This window comes from Diabrotica undecimpunctata, chromosome 9 (assembly GCF_040954645.1).
Source record: "Diabrotica undecimpunctata isolate CICGRU chromosome 9, icDiaUnde3, whole genome shotgun sequence".
Taxonomy (NCBI): Eukaryota; Metazoa; Arthropoda; class Insecta; order Coleoptera; family Chrysomelidae; genus Diabrotica; species Diabrotica undecimpunctata.
In genome coordinates, this window is record NC_092811.1 from 100073776 (window position 1) to 100095803 (window position 22028).

General features: G+C 35.0%; 1 protein-coding gene across 1 annotated transcript in view; it reads right to left on the reverse strand.

Moving 5' to 3' along the window:
- Positions 1 to 20462, reverse strand: part of Hnf4 (Hepatocyte nuclear factor 4) — a 290760-nt gene extending 270298 nt beyond the window's left edge. Inside the window, exon 1 of the mRNA XM_072543888.1 lies at positions 20181 to 20462. Within this exon, the coding sequence (XP_072399989.1) occupies positions 20181 to 20274 (94 nt within the window). The 5' untranslated portion in view covers positions 20275 to 20462. The remainder of the gene's footprint in view (positions 1 to 20180) is intronic.
- Positions 20463 to 22028: the final 1566 nt, after the last annotated feature.

Genomic DNA, 22028 nt, shown 5'->3' on the forward strand with positions numbered 1-22028 from the left:
CTATCCTCGTGTATATATATATATATATATATATATATATATATATATATATATATATATATATAGTTCCCGTGTACGTATATATAAGTTCCCGTGCTCAAATCGGTATCAATAGAGTGTTGCGACTAATTTCAGCATCCCTGCTTCATCAGACACTCGGGCTGATACACATTCTCGGAAACAAACTCGGAAAGTCCAACGAATATCTCCTAAAACTTGACCACTGCAGTGGTTAGCGTACAAAGGTGTCACCTGCTTTGGTGGCCATGAACAATAACGATTTAATAATACCGTTTTCTGTCCTCTGGGCTATACGAAATGTGTAAACATGTCGCTTTACTTGGCAGTGTCTGTCTTATAATTAAATAATGAAAAGGCTGATATATTTTTTTAAATGAAAAGTATTTTTGAAGTGTGTACACATTTATTTCCTAGCTGAGCGCTTTCGGCTTACAAAGCCATCTTCAGAGCTATGCTACAAGAGAACAATAATATAAATAACTAATTACAAGTTTACAATTTAAAGTTTAATTTATTTGTAAATAGTGGAGTTGATTGTGTTGATGATAGGGCGAAGAGGAATATTACTTTTGTGAATTTTTGGTAGACAGTATAACTTTAAAGTAGTCTTTAGTCCGACCTCCAAGGAAGCGTGATATAATTTTTCAAACATTATTATTGCATCATCCATACGATCGGCTATAAGGACGATGTCATCTGCAAATCTCAAATGACTGAGCTTCTCTCCATTTATGTTGATCCCATGCTGGTTCAGATGTGTCTTCTTACAAGTATGTTCTAAAAGCGTCGTGAATAGCTTTGGAGGGACGGTGTCTCCTTGCCGTACTCCTCGCTGTATACAGACTTTATTTGTTTCTTGTTCAGATAGTCTTACACTAGCTGTAGCATTTTGGTAGATATATTTGATTGGCATTCTGTCAATGCTTTTAACATTTTCTGATGGCTTATGGTATCGAATGCTTTCTCGTAGTCGACAAATATCAGTGCCAATCGTTTGTTGTATTCCGCAAACTTCTATATCAGGTTTTTTATCACTAGTAAGTGGTCGTTAGTGCTGTATCCTGATCTAAATCCAGTTTATTCTCTATTCTGATAGGAGTCTAATTTAGCGTCCAGTCTTTTTTTTGATAATTTTTGTGAAAAGTTTATATAGATGTGGCCAAAGCCTGGATAATTTTATTTCAACCTAGTTTGATCGCTTCGATCTCTACTCCGTCATCGCTAGGTGATTTGTTATTTTTTATTTCTAAAAGTGCCGTTTTGATTTCGTATGTAGTTATTTCTGGCATTAATTCTGATCCCTGGTGATCCTTCTAGAGATGGGAATGCTTTGGGTTTGGACATGGTTTCCCCGGGGTGGAGGGCTGGGGAAATCCATAAGCTCGCGTGGGCAGGTGTGCTATTCCCGAAGTAGATCTATCCCCTGCTGCGATCGCAGAGAAGTATCCACCCGCTACCAACGATACAACTTTATCTGGCTTAAAATAAGATGGCTTCGATGATAAAGCAAATATTGTAAGCCTTGAAACCGGTAGCCCAAAATTTACCAACTTTATTAGATAAAAACTACTTAAGATTGTGAGTATCCACTCATTTCCCATGTACTGGTAAGATGACTTCGATTTTAGAGAAATCTACCCCTTTAATTTCAATTTAAGAAAACTCTAAATCCCGAAAGTGAATTTTACAATGTTTATAATGTTGATCTTTCCAAAAATAAAAATGTTGGTAGGCCCATTAGCAGTTTAAACATAATACAAGAACCACTCTACCATGTACATCATCATTTTTATAAAAATTTGCCCATTGCGATAGCCACTCGAGTATTTAGTCAACGAAACCTTGAAGATAGATCTTCTGAGGATGAACTGATATATGATTAGATGAATTGAAAAAAAAAATCATTCTGATTTATAGTGGTCTACGTCCAGGTTTTTTTGTTTACCTCATAGTTTTAAGACAAAGTGCCGTTTTGATTTCGTATGTAGTTATTTCTGGCATTAATTCTGATCCCTGGTGATCCTTCTAGAGATGGGAATGCTTTGGGTTTGGACATGGTTTCCCCGGGGTGGAGGGCTGGGGAAATCCATAAGCTCGCGTGGGCAGGTGTGCTATTCCCGAAGTAGATCTATCCCCTGCTGCGATCGCAGAGAAGTATCCACCCGCTACCAACGATACAACTTTATCTGGCTTAAAATAAGATGGCTTCGATGATAAAGCAAATATTGTAAGCCTTGAAACCGGTAGCCCAAAAGTTTATCATAATTAAACAATAAAAATTACTTAAGATTGTGGGTATCCACTCATTTCCCATGTACTGGTAAGATGACTTTGATTTCAGAGAGATCTACCCCTTCAATTTCAATTTAAGAAAACTCTAAAGCCCGAAAGTGAATTTTACAATGTTTATAATGTTGATCTTTCCAAAAATTAAAATGTTGGTAGGCCCATTAGCAGTTTGAACATAATACAAGATCCACTCTACCATGTACATCATCATTTTTATAAAAATTTGCCCATTGCGATAGCCACTCGAGTATTTAGTCAACGAAACCTTGAAGATAGATCTTCCGAGGATGAACTGATATATGAGTAGATGAATTGAAAAAAAAATCATTCTGATTTATAGTGGTCTACGTCCAGGTTTTTTTGTTTACCTCATAGTTTTAAGACTTTTTTTTTTTTTTCATGAAACTTCTGAATTTGCAATTAAGCCCACTTATGCTACACTGTATTATTTATGAATAAACATTTGAATTCAAGTATTTTGCTAAATTTTTTATTCTACTTTTAGGAATTATTTCAATTATCCAAATTTAATGTATTTGGAGTTAGAACACTATTGTTCTATGTGCCTCATATATTTCTGTACTTTGTAATGTTTTTATGTGAAGTGTTTAATTAATATTTATGTCTAATGATCGCCTGGGTCTACACTGCTATAATTAGGCCAATGCTAACTTACGGAGCTATTGCTTGGGTACCAAAAGTGCTACAGGCAACAGCGATTAACAAACTAAACCATATTCAGCAAATGGCTTGCATAAATATAACAGGTGCCATGAAAACAAAAAGAAACTGTTGCAATGGAGTTGATCATTGGCATCACGCCTCTAGATATATATGCCAAAGAAGGGGCGCTAGTGACAATTATGCGACTGCGGTTAGCTGGTGCAAATCTTGATGTAGGAATGGGACAATTGAGAACTCGTTTCTGGCGGGGAGAGCTGGATGCGCTACCACTGCTACAGGCAGGCTGCGACTCAATTGAACCAAAGTTTGTCTTTAAAAAACCCTACAAAATCGAAACAAGACAGTATAGGGAGACAAACGTGTCAAATGCCTATTGCATATACACCGATGGCTCCAAAATGAAAGAAGGCTCAGGATACGGGATGTACTCCAGATCACTGAACCTAAGAATAAAGTGGGGTATGGGCAAAAATGCCAGCGTAGTTCAGACAGAACTGACTGGTATCTCCATAGCCGCAAAAGAGATAATCCAAAAAGGTATAGCAGGGAAAACTATAATGATCTGTACAGATAGCAGACAAGCGCTACTAACCTTGAATAGACCACGTGTCACGAGTCACTAACTCAAGCTTCGGATGGTAATACCATCATCCTGAGGTGGGTTAAAGGACATAATAGGAATAAAGGCAACCGCATTGCTGACCAATTATCTAGGAAGGCGGCAGCCCTAAGACTCTTAGGACCTGGGGATCTTTTTGGTTGGTCAACTACAACAATCGCGGAAATTGTCAAATGTCACTCCCATACGCAAACCGTAAAAAGATGGGAAGAAGAGCAAGGATGTAAACTTGCCAGGGTAACACTAAGTAACCTTGAAGAGTCAACATCAAAAAGGTACTTGGGAATGACCAGGAAAAACCTACGTTTGACAGTTGGTTTTTTAACTGGTCATTGTCAACTAAGCAAACACCTCCACACACTGGAGCTAGCAGACACACCTCTATGTAGGAACTGTGAACGAGAAGACGAAACTGTAGAGCATGTCCTAGGTGAAGGCCCGGAGTTATCGTTAATCCGAGAGTACGCGTTCGGCGAGTCCTGGCCCACACCTGCCCACATAAGAGAGATGTCTCCTGGTGACTTGTCCACCTTCCTAGAAATGGCAGGATGGACAATGAGCTAAGGGTGACAGCTCCCTGGGAGGATGCACAATGGGTCAATTGTGGCCTAAGTGCTGTGAAACTTAACTCGCCCTCCCTACTCTACAGATACAGATACAGATATTATTCATGTTTAACGAGGTATGTTTTTATATAAACAACAACAATATCATGATAATTATGGCGTTATATTTTTATTTGATATGTTTTTATTTATAAAATAAAAACATCATTGTAAAAAGTTTTTTTTTTCAAAATCATTTCGTGAGTCCCTCAACTATTTATCGCGACCCTCCAGGGATTCACGACCCACATTTTGGAAAACCCTGTTCCATTGGACCAGCTTCAAGGTACCAGTCTTGTCTGGTGCCCTTTTTAATTTTGCACATTGAAGAATATATGTTTTCCAATTTCAAGATTGCTTCATTGTTTTTATACAAACTTTGTAGTAGTTTAACGTAAATGCCATTGTACGTTAAACTGTATCGAAGGTTTTCTCATAATCCACGAAACAGAGATACATAATGATGGTGTACTTTTGATGTTTCGATGATTAATTTGACAGTTTTTGGTTTGAAACAACGTGTTATAATCTTAATTTTTTAAACAGCTCTCTTGTCTGTGACGAGTTAGCATGCTACTGCATCTCTGCAAATATATTGTTGAGATATCTATCATGATCTTGTCTACAACCTCATCGATACGGTACGAACAAAGCGTATAAAGAAAAGCCGTATAAGCAATAACAAAAACTGGGCTTGTAATAAATATCCAATGCGCACACGAATTTATTGTTAACAATGTACAAAGAACAATTTGAAAAATGTAATTTAAACCTTTTCTCGTCATATTATCAGCATCAACTGTCAAAAATGCTTAATTTCCTAAAATATTTTAATTTGAAGTGCCTCGTTGATATTCCATTTCAAGACAATATATCTATTGTATTATTATTCGAATACATCGGGAAAAATTGTTGATAGTTATCCAAGTGATAAAAAGAACAATTTTGAAAATACTTTCCCTTGAATATGTAAATGTGCTATTAACCTTTCATTCTTCCTATGTAATGGTCGAACATTATTATGTAAATGCATTTTTATATTGTCAACGATTTCGTTGTCAACTGTAATTCTCCTCGTACATTTTAAATCCAAGACGAAAAATTACTAAGTGACATGAAAAAAGAACATCTAGTAATACTGATTTATTAAAACAATTTTTTGTACATATATATCTTAGGGTTGTGTACGTAATTGATCGAAATTTCAGAAAAATTCAACTGCTGAAAAAAATTAATAATATGTTGGACCTTCACGATGTTTTCTACAATTAAAAATACGTCTGGGCATACTCCTAATGATATGATGGCTTTCCTCTCGTATCTTATCCCAGGCTAGCACCTCGTGTTAAAGTACAGCTAGAGTCGGTGGAGGATGCAGTAAACAGAGTAATCTTTTTCCATAATGTCCGAAACGTGCTTAACGGGTGGAAGATGGGGATATTTAGCAGGATAAGGCAAAAAATCGACTTGATTGTCTTCAAAATCAGCCAACGTAATTCTGGCTGTATGTGGTCGCGAATTATCCTGTTTTGAAAAGGTGGAATGGGGATCATCCGCATATAAAACAGAAAAGGTCGCCTGCTTCCATAAGCAATAGCTTCCATATTATTCACTGTATTATGCACACGTCTTTCCATAGAAAATTGAGAATCTCGTCTTTCACCACGTCTCTGATCCTTGCACGGCCCTCATCTTTGGCCAAACAGAATCTGAATTCATCACAAAAGACAGTAGTGTCCCGTTAGAGATACCAGTTTAGCCATTCTATGTGCCAAACCAGTATATCACTTCGGCACCTATGACTAATAGGTCGAACAAACTGAAGGTCATGCGAAGTAAGTCCAAAACTTCTACAACCAGCCCAATCGGACCTATAATCCGTATCTGTCACATAAACGTAGAAGGCATAAGCTATGCTAAAAGCCAGTTTCTATGTAAACTATAGTTTATAAACTGTATAGTGGCTATACAGAAAACACACCGCAAAACAGAGGAGCAACTATAAAAAGGGTCAAAATACTGGACTATGAACTATTGGGTGTAAGTTACCACCGATCATACGGCACAGACGGCTATGACAGACAAGACATTGAAAATGCTCCGCTAATCTCTAATTCCATTGATGATTCTCCAATAGTTACAAATCCCCGCCACCTACGTTGGTGATTATAACAGCTACCACGAACAGTGGAAATATAAGAATAGTAATGCAAACGAGAATGATTTAGTAAAATGGACCTAAGATGAAGCTTATAGCTTTTGTTTGATGTCAAAAATCGACCAATCTATAGATGAGCAGCTTGGAGGGGGGAATACAACCACGACCTATTCTATCCCACGTGAAAGATAGAATTTTAAAAAGGCCAAGTCCTAATATAAAAAGAAGTAGAAGTTATTTTTTGAAGGTCTGAAAATATGACAAATACTTACTGTGATTTTATTTGCATAAGGCAGGCGGTAAAAAAAATAATGTACACATGTAAAATATGGATAGTGTTGTTTGATCACTAATTGAAATGCCTTATCAGGAATCCCCTGAGTTTTCACAGTCGCATGACGACTCATGCTGTCAATCTTACCATTCGAAAAAAAATTCCAAAATTTGAACTTATTGCACAGTATATTGCGAAAGAAGCATTTTTTTAGCATTAAACTGTGCTTATTGTATAATTTACTATTTTGCAAATCCTAGACTTCTATATAGGCAACAAATATTGCTTTATTGTAAGTAGCAAACAAATTAGCTGATAATTAAAAGCTCTATATTTTCTTTTGCTACTTTTGACTTGAATATAAGATAAATCTACTAAGTTCATTTATTAAAAAAATATCGATAAAAGTATATAAATATAATTTGTTAAATCTGGACTTTAGTATAGGCAACCAATATTGCAATATGGCATAATGACGTTAAATATAATAATTACTCACTTTTATTTTTCTACGAATGTATTATTGTGGTACAGTATACACTATACAGGTCCGTAATTAATTTTTTACTAGACAAAATGTTTTCGTGTACTGATTAGTAGGGGGATTTCATGTTGGAATAACAGTTATAGGATTATTATAATATAATAATGTGGTGTACGTGCCAAATTAATAATGATGTTACCTCCTCAAGTTTTTTCAGGATTCGAATTCAAACAAACCAAGTTGCTTAATGTAACATTATTTATATACTCAAGCTGTTTTTGTAACTTTTTATATATGGTATTTACTTTTTGTATAGACTATAATCCACTATAAAGACAGCTTGATCATTATAGTTGGAATTATAAATCGTTATAACTAGAAAAACTAAGTTTTGGAAGTAAAAATAAGTGGTTTTCTAATTAGAAGTAAAAATACCTACATACAGGTACTAGCTCCTGTTAAAATATTGATATCAACTCAACAAAATTTAAATATTAGCGTCATATGTCATTTTCAGGAAGTTAAGACTAGTACAATGTAAACTGTCACTTGTATTCACTTTTGGAACAAAATAAAGTTAGTCTTAATTATATACTCAACTGGTGCGTTTCATTTATAAGTTGTAACAGCTCCCATTTGGAGTTTTTATTTTTAAGCAAATAGGTATATGTCGATCCGATGGTCAGGCGAACTAGCGAACGCAAATCAATGTGGATACTTTAGATCAGCCATACTCACTACGCGGCCCGTGGGCAGCATGCAGCCCTCGGAGCGATTCTTCGCAGCCCTCAGACTGCTAGGCAGTAAACAAAATTTGCGGGTTATAATATAATTATGTTTCTATTTATGTATTTAATCAGATTACAGTAGTGTCGAGCGGCGTAATGCATTGTACCGCATTTTTCTGTGTGTACTGATGGTTGCCCATCAATGTGCGAAATATAGGGTTTGTTCAGCTGTTGAAAAAACACTTGGGAAATGATAATTTATTGAGTTTTCATTGTATCATTCACCAAGAAAGCTTAGCTGCTAAATTTGGTGAAAATTTCAGCTGTGTTATGAAAACACTTGTTAAGATTGTGAATGTCATAAGATCAAATGAACTAAACCACAGAGAGTTTCAAGAATTTTTGAAAGAACTTATGTCACAATATGGGGACATTCTTTACCACACAGAAGTGAGATGGCTGAGTAAGGATAAAGTTTTGGAACGATTCTTCGGCATTCGACATGAGATTACTCTTTTTTGGCTACAAAGAATAAAGAGTTTCCTGATATTCATAATTTTAGTTGGTGGTTTAAAGTAGCGTTTCTCACTGATACAATGAGCATTATGAATGAAACATTGACCAAATTACAAGAAGATTAAAATAATATTGTAACGAAAATGATAAGAATTGTGTTTTTACTGGAGCAGAAGCTGAATATGTATATTGAAGAATTGTCTAATGAAGATTATTCCAGCTTTCATTCCGTTAAAGCACTTTTTGATGAAAATCCAGATGAAAGTCAAGAGATTTCTGACCTACAGAAGCTGTTAGCAGACCTAAAGGATGAAATGTCTGCGAGGTTTAGTGACTTCAGGAAGTTCCAAGAACCATTTCGCTTGGTGAAAAATAACAACAGCAATAACAACAGCAAATGTAGCTCATCTTTCTATTTTTGGATAGGAAGCTAGGAATTTGAAAAATGAGTTAATTGATCTTCAGAATGATACAGAGCTCAAAAGTATTTTTGAAGAAAAAAAGAAGGAAAAAGCTCACTATAAGTTTTGGGAAGCAGTTGAAAATGACAAATTTCCTAACTTAATTGACTGTGCTCAGAAAATTTTGTGTATTTTTGCATCTACATATGTCTGTGAATCTACATTCAGTAAGCTGAAGTTCATAAAAAACAAGTACAGATCTAGGCTAACCAGTGAGAATGTTGAAAACATTTTAAGAATTTCAGTTTCTTCCCAACCTGCTAACATAGATGCCATTCTAGAGAGCTGTGAAAGATTTCGCCAGTTAACTTCAAAGAATTAACAAATTCAGGACTTGACATTCCTGGTGTCAAGTAAAAGACATTTTCCTACTTTTTACATGCAAAACAGTCCATATAATTTATAATTATTTTGTTTTTACGTAACTTGTAATAAACTTATGTTATAGTCATATAGTTTTAAAGTTATTTCATACCACCACTATTCACGCCCTGAGGAAAATTTCATTCAAACTATTAGGCTCTCAAAGAAATCCTAGTGAGGATCCCTGCTCTAGATGAATAAGACCGAGTTTTGCGCGAGCCAGAAAAACCGAAAGTTTAACGAAGTAGTTTCATATCCAAAATAAATCCGCTAATTAAATTCGAGTACGCCGGTGGATGGATCGGGTCGGTTGATGGATGAGTAGTGCGGTAGGTGATAGCAACTTCTTACTCCTTCTATTGATACTGCCGAAGCGCATGAGTCACTAGAAAACCGGAAAATAAATCTACGCTTTATTTGTTCCATATATTAAGACAAAACAATTTTTTAGGTGGACATGGGTTTAGGGTTTACAGATAAATCTGAGAAAAACGGATTATTTGGTAATAAATAACGACACCATTTGATTGGTGAATATATGTTACTTAATCAGATAAACGAATCCAAATATTTGCGTACAATAATATGTATATATATATATATATATATATATATATATATATATATATATATATATATCCATAAGGAGCAACGACTGTTAAACTGAATAAGCAGTGATAAAACAATGGAAAGGGGTGAGAAACCTTTCACACTGTAAATCTTGAAGATCTCAGTCAGATAAGAGGAGAAAAGCAAGATGTTACTATTCCATATATTAGCGGAAACGTTTTGTTTTGTTCTTACAAAACAGCGTCAGTCCAAATCTGCAAGAGTAGTAGAGTAGTAGAGTAATCCTTCTAAAAAAATATTACTGTTGCAGATGTAAATGAGATGCAGATGAAAAAGTAGAAGTTTTTTCGGCGGGCGCAGAAAGAAATTTAGAATGATGCATATTTCTTAAAATAGGTTTTATTTAGAATTAAAACTACTTTTCACAAGAATGGTAGTGTAAACAGTCATAATTTCCACTATTACTAAACTTCTAATTCACACCACATTCTCATCTACAGTCAAAAATATGATCGTTGAATATTTGGGCTAAAATTCTTGGAAATTATGTCATCGGACCCTATTTTTTTAAGGATCAAGTAAACGGAGAAAGCATGGATCACAAAAGATACTGATCCGACAAAAGAAATAAGATGCCACATTGAAATTGCACGGTCAACTTTTAATAGAATGAAAAACTTTTTTGTAATCGCGATATCAATATATCGCTCCGAATAAGAATGCTTCGATGTTATATTTTCTCTACCCTTTTGTATGGGATTGAAGCTTGGACACTTAAAAAATCCAACATTAAAAACCTAGAAGCATCCGAAATGTGGTGTTACCGACGTATTTTAAAAATATCATGGATGGATCGCAAAACAAACGAACAAGTTCTCGAACAACTAGGAAAAAAATGTGAAGTTTTAAATTCCATAAAAATCAGGAAATTGGAATACTTGGGGCACATCATGAGAGGTGAAAAATACGAACTACTAAGGAATATAATGCAGGGTAAAATCAAAGGCAGAAGAAGCGTAGGTAGACGTAAATCTCGTAGCTACGCAATCTCCGTGAATGGTTTGGATGCAGTTCAATTGAACTATTCAGGCGCGTAACCAACAAAATTATAATTGCCAGAATGATTTCCAATCTCCGATAGGAGCGGAACTTGAAGAAGAAGAAACGGAAGAAATTTATCTACGTTTTCTGTACCACGAATTGCCGGAATTATTAGAGACAGTACCGTTGAACATACGTCAGAGAATGTGGATATTACATCACAGTTTTCTAATAATTGATAATTTTCCTGGAAGATTGATTGGAAGAGGATCGTTCTTTATAAGCTCGTTTCTTCGGAAGTAATCCGTTCTTTTTAAGATCACTTGCAATGATGTATTGACGTCCATGGAGGCCACTTAAACATCTATTATACATTTAACGATTTTTTTGTTATTTTTGTTAAATAAATACACTATTTTGCATTTAATTTTATTTGTATATTAAACATTTGTATATTTACACTCACCCTTAAAAATATTAAAAGACATCAAAGAATCCCTACAATAGACACAAGAAAACTTAAAGAACCTAAAGTAAAAGAATGCCTCCAACATGAACTGCAACAAATTGAACACAAACACCAATGATATTGACGAGTACTGGAATCGACTAAAAGATTGTCTACTGGAACCCTGTAAAGAAATACTAAAGACTTCCTCAAGGAGAAAAGAGGAATGGATGAATGACGAGATACTCAATATGATGGAACAACGGAGACAATTTAAAAACAAGGATAACAATAAATACAGAGAGATAAACCACGAGATTAGAAAGACGATAAAGCAGGCAAAAGAAAAATACTTTGAAGAGCAATGCAAAGAGATCGAAGACCTTCAAAATAAATATGATCTGTTTAACCTACACAAGAAAGTCAAAGAACTGGCAGGACTAAGAAAACAAAATCCCACTTGTGCAATTCTGGATAGACACGGTACTGCTATAACACATACGGACGAGAAAATACAAAGATGGGCAGAATATATCGATGAATTGTTCGATGATGAAAGAGGAGATCTGGAGCACATAGAACTTACGTCAGAAGAAATAGGTCCATATATTACAAAAGAAGAAATATTGCACGCATTAAAAATAATGAAGAGCGGGAAAAGCCCTGGACCTGATATGCTTCCTATAGAAATCCTAAAATTCTAGATGAGAAGCACATTGATGTTTTAGTGACACTCTTGAACCAAATTTTTAGTTTAGGCGTATTACCCAAAGAGTGGTTAACATCTATTTTTATTTGTCTCCCTAAAAAGAAAAACGCAAGAGAATGCAGCGATTACCGCACCATTAGCTTAATGTCTCATACGCTAAAGTTACTACTTAAAGTCATCCATAACCGAATATATCACAAACTGGACACAGACGTTAATAATACACAATTTGGTTTTCGCAAAGGCCTAGGAACACGTGAAGCTCTTTTTTCACTTAATATACTAATACAAAGATGCCTGGACGTCAATCAAGATATATACGCATGTTTTATTGACTATAATAAAGCATTCGATAAAGTACGACATATACATTTAATGAATGTCCTGAAATCAAAGAAGATTGACTACAACGACCTCAGGATCATATCAAATTTATACTATAAACAGCGAGCAAAAGTACGTGTTAACGAACAGCTGTCAGAAGAAATTGAAATTAGATGTGGAGTAAGACAGGGATGCGTATTGTCGCCAATTCTTTTCAATGTCTACTCCGAAGAGGTCCTGAAAAAAGCTCTTGAGGGTGAAACAGCTGGAATAAAGGTAAATGGAGTTCCCATTAACAACATTAGATATGCGGACGACACTGTGATCTTAGCCGAAAACATTGAAGATCTTCAGAGACTGGTGACCAGAATAGCAGAGTATGGAAAAGAGTATGGTCTAACAATGAATGTCAAGAAGACGAAATTTATGAGAATATCGAAAACTCAAAGAAATAACGAGAATCTTCTAATAAACGAAACCAACGTCGAACAAGTGGACAAATATGCATATCTGGGAACAATGATTAACTCCACAAATGATTACAATCAGGAGATAAAAATAAGAATAGAAAAGGCTAGAGCAAATTTCAACAAAATGAGAAGAGTTCTATGTACCAGGGATTTAAAACTGGAACTAAGAGTTAGGTTGGCGAGGTGCTATGTTTTTTCGACTTTACTTTATGGAATGGAATCTTGGACCTTGAATGCGACATCAATGAAAAAACTGGAATCATTTGAGCTGTGGGTGTACAGAAGAATTCTGAAAATATCATGGACAGAACACGTCACAAACAAAGAGGTTCTGGGAAGGATGAACAAAGAAATGGAAATTTTAAATTCAATAAAAACAAGAAGATTAGAATATCTCGGACATATTACACGTGGAGAGAAATACATCTTGCTCCAACTGATTATGCAGGGAAAGATCCAAGGAAAGAGAAGCATAGGGAGGCGTAGAATGTCATGGCTGCGCAACCTGAGAGAGTGGTACGGATGTACATCAAATGAACTTTTCAGAGCAGCCGTCTCAAAAGTCCGAATAGCTATGATGATTGCCGACCTCCGCCGCGGAGATGGCACTTGAAGAAGAAGAAGTATATAAAACGTCAATTTACATTGTTGATTTGTTAATGGAAATAAAATTTAGATATTGTATATTGGTTATGCCTATTATCTTTGCAGTCTAATTGTCAAGGTCTTATCTGATGTGTGTTTTTATTAATATTTTATACATCAACTATCTTAACTACTAGGTATTTTAATATCTCATCCAATATTAACAAATTGATGATCAGTCTAGATTATAATGTATTTTTTTGAAAAATTATTTTTGATTGAATATTTTCACGGTCAACCTAATTCAAATGTCACCTAATTGGTGGTGTTAATGTTGCTACGAAATTAATAAAAAAATGTAATTATCTTTTAAAATACCTCGTACAATATTGCACAACCTTATATCTCAAAAACGAGAACATCGAGAGTCAAAAAATGTAGAAATGTACAGGATTCTCTATTCAAAAAAATATAAGTTTGTTCCACCCTGTATATTTAAAAAGATTTTTAATGTATGATCCTTTTAATTTTTATCTAAATATTTTTTTTCGTATCTTCTACGACAAAAGAGTAACTTTGTCAGTAATTTTGTTTTAATCTTGAAAGGACGTCAAAAAGTCCAAAATTTATGACAACCAAATTGGGTTCCCGTTCGCCAAGCCTGTCTATTCTGCCTATCTTCTTCAGATAGATTTCTTGCTGACATTGCTTTTGAAATTCCTTGCATCCATGTTATTGGTGGTCGTCCTCGTTTTCTTTTCTCTGGTGGTATCCATTCTAATATTTTTTTTGGTAGTCTTTCTTCACCCATACGTCTAACATGTCCGTACCATGTTAATTGTTGTTTTTCGATGTCTTCTATAAAGAACTTCGAGTGTGTTTAAGTTCAATGTTAACTTTTCGTCTTTGAACGTGAGATTAATTTTTGACCACATTAATGACGATTAATTTTAGTATATCTACTATACAGTTTGCGGTTTAACGTAATGATAATAAAAAACCGTTGTTTACTTATTTTAATGTGTTTTTTGTTTAAAATAAGCAACTTTTAACAAACCAGAGTAAGGGCCGAATCATCCCTACATCATAGACGAATGTTCCCCACCACTGGTTATCATTCGGCAATATGTAAGAAAAGCTATAAATCGATTTTTCTATATTTGCTTATAGAAATAACATAAAATATATGTAAAATAATATCCCCCATTAAAACTGAAAAGTGGAACAAATCATCATTAGCTATATTTTAGATTTTGATCGCCAAAGTCAAATGTGCCGAATGATCCCTACTTTCCCCTATCCCTCATATACTTTTTAGAGTCTTCAAAGTACGAGGCGTGTTTTTTAATTAAGTACCGTTTTGAAATTAAAAAAAGACGTTCAAAGATATGGCAATAATTTTATTTTTACATGAAAGCCTGTACCTTAATCTACTTTTCTACATAATGTCCGTGAATATTGAGGCACTTGTCATAACGTGGCACCAGTTTTTGAATACCCTCCTGATAAAATTCTGCCGCCTGACTTGTTAACCACTGCATCACAAATGTTTTGACTTCGTTATCGTCTTGAAGACGCTGACCGCCCAGGTGTTTCTTCAAGTGCTGGAACAAACGGTAGTCGCTGGGCGCCAGATCAGGGCTGTATGGAGAATGATTTAGAGTTTCCCATTTAAATGATTTGATGAGATCTTTGGTCTGATTAGTCACATGTGGACGGGCATTGTCATGCAGCAAAACGATACCCTTACTCAACTTGCCACGTCTTTTGTTCTGGATTGCACGACGCAGATTTTTCAATGTCTCACAATAAGACGCTGCATTGATTGTCTCATTACGAGGCAGAAACTCCACTAGCAATACTCCTTTTCTGTCCCAAAAAACTGTGCACATGATTTTCCGGGCAGAAATTGTTTGCTTAAACTTCACTCTTTTGGGTGATGATGAATGTCGCCATTTCATGGATTGTTGTTTCGATTCTGGTGTGACGTAGGCCACCCACGTTTCGTCACCAGTAACAATTTGGTCTAAAAAATCTTCACCTTCACTGTGGTACCGCTCAAGGAAAGTCAATGCACTGCCTAAACGTTGGGTTTTGTGCAAATCCGTCAACATTTTTGGAACCCAACGTGAACACAATTTCCGGTAATTCAAGTTCTCGGTAACAATGCACAAAACACTACGAGAATACTGAGGAAAGCAGTCGGACAATGATGAAATTGTAAAGCGTCTGTTTTCTCTCACCTTTTCGTCCACTTTCTGCGCCAAATTTTCATTAACGACCGAAGGACGCCCACTCCGTTCTTCATCATGCACATTTGTGCGGCCATATTTAAATGCTCTCACCCATTTCCTTGCCATTCCATCACTCATAATGTTTTGTCCGTAAACTTCAACGATCTCACGATGAATATCGATCGGTTTTACGCCTTTAGCACTAAGAAATCGTATAACAGCCCGTACTTCACAATCAGCGTGACTCACGATTGTTGGAGGGATCTTAAACACTGGAGTAAACAAGTATACAATGAAGAATCAGACTGTAATGGCGTCAGTGCGTAGACAAGAGATGTAGGTAACCAGCGCTCATGCGCGGAACGCCGACCGTAGCGCTGCGGCGGCGGAATCGCAAAACGGTACTTACTTAAAAAACATGCCTCGTATATAAAAGAATTTTACATAAAAGCGATGCTTTTTTAAAGATTGGCCGGGGTAAATTTAGCATTTAGTGAGAACAGATACAAAGCTTACTATAAAAAGTAAAGGTGTGGTAGGTCTAAAATAAGAAGTTAGCGAAATATTTGAATATTTAATAGAACGAACAAATTTCAGTAAGACAACACTTCCCGACTGCCCACAACTTTTTATGGGGCTCTTCTACTATAAATACTAGGGGAAGACTGCTAGAAGAGATATTTGAACAGTTCAACCTTTCAGTCTTAAACGACGGCAGGCCCACTAGATTTAATTTACAAAACGGTGAATCTTCATCTTCACCTTACGATATGCGAACTAGGTCTGACCCCACAGCTCACCTGGGATAGGCTTGACTTCTTATACAACAGTGATCACTATCCACTTTTTATTCATAATAACAAAAACCAATGTTGACAGACATTTACTCCAAAATGGAATTTAAAAAACCCTAACTGGAATATTTTTTCCAATTTAATCGAAAGCAGTATGACCACATTTAAAAGTACGTCAAACATAGAAGAGACACTAAAGCCATTATCACAGAAGCAGCAGAAAAAGCAATAGGAGACCACATGCATAAAACAACGCAACCCTGTCCCATGGTGGAATCCCGAATGCAAAACAGCAGTTGAATCTAGCAAAAGAGCTTTTAACCAATACAAGCGCTACAAAACTGTTGAGAATAAAATTGAATGCAGAAAACAACGTGCTAGAGCCAAAAAGACTCAATATGTATCAACGTTAAATGCAAACACTCCCATGACTGAAGTATAGAACAAAGTCCGAAGAATATCCGGATTAAATAGCAATCCGAATATTAAAAGCCTCGAAATAAATGGAAAAGCAGTTACTAGTAATACTGAGATTGTCAAAATCCTTGCTAACACATACAAAAACCGATCCAGTAATACTAATTATAAAAAATCTTTCATTAATTACAAACAGCAAGAAGAAAATAAGAAAATTAGCATTATACCTCACACAGATGAATCGTTAAATTTACCCATTTCTCAATTAGAGTATACAGAAGCATTACCAAATCTCAAAGAAACTAGCGGTGGCCCGGACGATATTCCTAGTAGTTTTATCAAACACCTTCCAGATAGCGCTCACAAACAACTTCTAAATCTGTTTAATATTATTTGGCTACAGCACAAATTTCTTGAAAAATGGCATGAATCGACAATTATACCTATACAAAAAGGTAATAGTATTAAAACAAGTTCCGAGTCATACCGACCGATATCTTTAACATGCGCCATGTGTAAGTTACTAGAAAAAATTATTAATAATAGACTAAGATGGCAGCTGAAGAGACAAGATTTAATTATTCCAGAACGAAGTGGTTTTAGAGAGCAAAGGTCAACCATAGATAATATCATAGATTTAGAAAGTGACATTTCTGAAGCATTCGCACTAAGGAATAAATGTCTAGCGGTTTTCTTTGACATATCAAGAGCTTTCGATACAGCCTGGCACGATTATATAATAAAAAAATTACATAGTTGGAACATCCAAGGTCACTGTTTCTTCTTTATTAAAAACTTCCTTCAAAATAGAGCTTTCAGAGTTAGGACAAACAACACATCAGATGTAATGTATCCAGAAAATGGCATTCCTCAAGGATCGGTTATCAAGTCTACGCTCTTTATAGTGGCAATCAATGATATTCTCAAAAATCTAAAATCGCCTATAAAGGCACGCGTCTACGCGGATGATCTTGTAGTTTTTTGCAAAGGTAAAAATATACAAAATATATTTTGTCACACACAGAACTTTATACAACACTTAGAACTCTGGTCACAAAAAAACATGTTTCTGTTTTTCCACTGAAAAAACTCGTTTCATCCTGTTCTCTAAGAAAAATATCACAAATACCCCCAACCTAAGATTATGTGATGAGAACCTAAAACGTGTAACGTCAATAAAATTCTTGGGCATGACATTCGAAGAAGCTCTAAGATGGAAACTTCATATAACAAATTTGATCTTATCTTGTCACAAGAGATTACATCTTTTATAAACTCTGGCAAATAAAGAATGGGTACGGATCGCCAAAAACTTTTAATGTTATACAGAACATAATTCAGATCCAAATTAAATTATGGATCTACTGTGTATTCTACAGCCACTAAGACACTGCTAAAAAAACTTGACAGTCTTCACAACCTATCTTTACGTATAATATCTGGAGCTTTTCGCACAACACCAATCGAAAGTATTTATTATGAAGTTGGTGAACCGTCCTTAGAAGACAGAAGACTTTATTTAAGGGTAGCATACGCCGCAAAAATAAGGTCTAACCCAAAAAACCCTACTATTCACAATTGTTTTACAGAAAAGTTCCCAAATCTCTTCATAAATAATCCACGAACTGCCAAACCTTTCTACGCAAGGATTAGAAGCTATTTAAATCAATTAAACTACACGTTCCCAGAATGCTTTTCCCCCCAATCGTCCTCAATTCCTCCATGGCAAATAAAAAACCCTCAGCGCCTATCCCGCCTCATTTCTTTCGACAAACATTCAACAAACCCACAGTTAATCAAATCCGCCTTCAACGATATGCTTCACAACTACAAGGATTATACACATATATACACAGACGCATCTAAATCAAATGAAGGTACTGGCGCTGCAGTCATAACCCCAACATCGACAAATAAATACAAACTCCCTTCAGAGTAATCCATTTACTCTGCTGAACTACATTCTCTATACCAGGCCACGCTAGCTGTCAACGCATCCAATAATACCAATTATATTATACTCACAGACTCTCTAAGTTCGGTACAGTCAATCCAATATGTCTACCTTTAGTCATCAAGATAAAAGAAGAAATCCACACCGCTCAACTGAATGGAAAAAAACATTATGTTATTCTGGATACCGTCCCATATAGGAATTCCAGGAAATGAAGAGGCAGACAATGCTGCAAAAGAAGCTGCAAGTAGTGATAGTGCGGAGTGTTCTAAAACATTTACGAGTGCGGACGTAAAGGCGGCGGTTAAATAAATATAAAGTGCGATATATGTGGGAAGAAAAGTGTAAAGTGGCCCACATTACCAACAAGTCGGAAAGACCAGGTACGCGACTCCCACTGGGTCATACGCGATTAACTAATAGTTACGTGTTCTCCAACAAACAAGAACCAAGATGTGGCAACTGTGATGAAAAATTAACAACCAAACATATATTAGAGAAATGTCCAGCATTAACGCCAGAGCGCATGTTGTACAATATACCAAACAAACTTAGCGATATTTTAGGTCTACAGTACAATATTTCAAACATAAAAAGTTTCTTAAACTCAATTAACGTTTTAAATGCTATCTAAACTAACATTATAAATGTAATACAAATTATTGTTCGCTATCATTGTTTCGCTAATAGCCAATTTGGCTGATGCGATTTTGTTAATAAAAAAAAACTTCCCGATTGGCATAAGTAGCTGACATTGTCTCAATGAAATCTACAATTCAATGAAATGTAGAAGAAAATAGAGATACTGGTAGAAAAAGACAATTGGAAGATTAAGCTACGACATAATAAGACACCTAAAATAGAGTTAAATATTTTTTTATTTCGCATAAATATGTTGCCTTAATTTATAGTGCCATAATACGTTTTCAGCAGGCACCACGCGGATGAAAAAAATATGGAAATAAAATTCCTACATTTCGTTTACTATAATTGCTATAATTAATTACTATAATTTTTTTTTTATAATTGGTCAGCAAATGGTCAGCAAAAACATAAATGTAAATAAATAATGAGTATAATAAAGCAATAGATATTAACTCTTCAAAGGTTTGGTTCCATTTCAAATATCTAATAATACAAATCTGAAGAAATATACAATTTCAAAAAACAAATCAAAACATTGCGTGAATGAGAAACAGCTGATTGTATACACAAATGTGCAATCTAACCAACATAAAGCCGGTGCGGTCCTGGTTTAATGAAAACAATATCTGAACAACAACAAAACCATAATTACAAACAAAACAGTAATTACAAAGTTTGTCTACTTATTTTCTTACACTATCTTATCAACGACAAGAAAAATCAATTTCGGACGGCATTAGTTAAGCTCGTGCACAATGTGACAACAAAAAAATGTCAAAAACATTACCATTTTCCCTCGTGACAATCACTTTGGCATTTTGCACAATAACGGAAGTTTCGTTGTTGCTGTTTAACGTCAAAATCACCTGTTGCTCTTCCATGATGCTTGGAAAAGTTCCAAAGGTCACTCCCGGGATTCCAAACACTACAGTTTTATTAACTTGGCGGTTTCTTACTGAGTAGCGCCTACTTGTCACTTCACGGAAATAGACAATCTTCGAAAAAAGAGAAAGTATAACGCGGATCTAGTCGTAAAGAGCAAAAAGAGAGAGGTATATTTCCGTACGTCCGAACGTTTGAATCAGATGTTGTCGTGCGCAATGACTTGCTGCTTTATCGAAATCGGACATGATTAAGAGTTGTTTGGGTCTCGTCTAGTCAGGATCTCGGCATTTTACAGCCGGGCGTCTAAGTTTTAACGAATTTTTGTCTACGCCGCGAGCACTATTGTATTGGAAGACATTTACTTATGAGTATAAATGCTTTTTTAAACTGTTATGCGTTATTTGCATAGTATTTAAAAGTTCAGTATCGGACTAGCCGAACATGCATTTTTAATTACAATCTATATTTTTAACAAAAAATTATTCATAAAAAATATGAAAAGTATTTACAGCGGCTGGGTGTAATTATTAAGCATACAGCAGAGTTTGAATACAAGAAAGATAAAAGTAGATTCTGAAAATATTATACAATGGCGGTATTTGTCCTTCGCCCGTAAATTGGGAAATTAATAGAATATAGTAAACCAAACATCTGTTTTATAGATTGAACATTAACATTAATTTAATTGGTGAGGAGGAAAAGATTAGACTTAAGATTAAATATTAAACGAGTAGTATCAAGCAGCTATCAAGCTTTCACCTTTTTGTACCACCCTATACTCTGTAGGTACAACATCAGACCTACATATGGAAAAAGTAAGTTGTGCAGAAGATGGCTTATTATTACTATGTTTGCTTTAGGATTCTTATCGGGATTATAGAAATTTGGAGCAATGGGTGAATAGAGGTCAGCTCTCTGCACGTTCCATATACGTTTTTTATGAGTTCAGAAAAGTTACTTATTTCTGGGTCTTCCTCTGGTTTATCTCTTTTTCTCAATATTTTTAATATTTATAGCTTTAAATGATGTAATGTAGGTACTATTTTTACTGAGATATTTTGCATTAAGATACCATAAGAAAATAGCTTCAAAACAATATTAAATGATGTTTTAAACGGTTTGCAGTCAAATCTATAATGTACCACCCATTTAAATAGTAATATAAACCTTGTAAAAAAATACCACTTCTCGAATTAATGGTTAAATGTCGGAAAGAAATAGTTATTTAATCAACAAGTGTATTAATAAGGGCGATTAACAATTGAGATATTTTAGCGTGATCGAAGCGAGCGCGTTAATGTTTGAGAATGTTAATCGTCATTTTAATTCACGAGTTCGTTACAAAACTTTTCCGTCGACCGTACTTTTCAGAAATAAAGATATCTTAGTTTAAATATTTATTTACTTAACGATAAACAACAATTTTTTCAGCTTTCATTGACTTTATTCAGTTTCCTTAGTGGTAGTTTTATTAGAGTAAACATTAATATTCGAAATGGTGCAATTACTGAAATTAAAGGAAGATATTGATAAACGATTATCTGCTGTATAGCATTTTGACAAATTTATTTATATTTAAGTCTTCTTGGACCTCTGTAAATTCTGTGATAGAAGAAGTTAAATTCTGGTGGAGTTAAATTAAACTCTCCGTCAATATCCATCCTTTGATTTTTCAAATACACAGAATTTTAAACAATAAAGTAAATAATGACATACAATGACAGATAGTACTAACAGCGGCTACTTCATT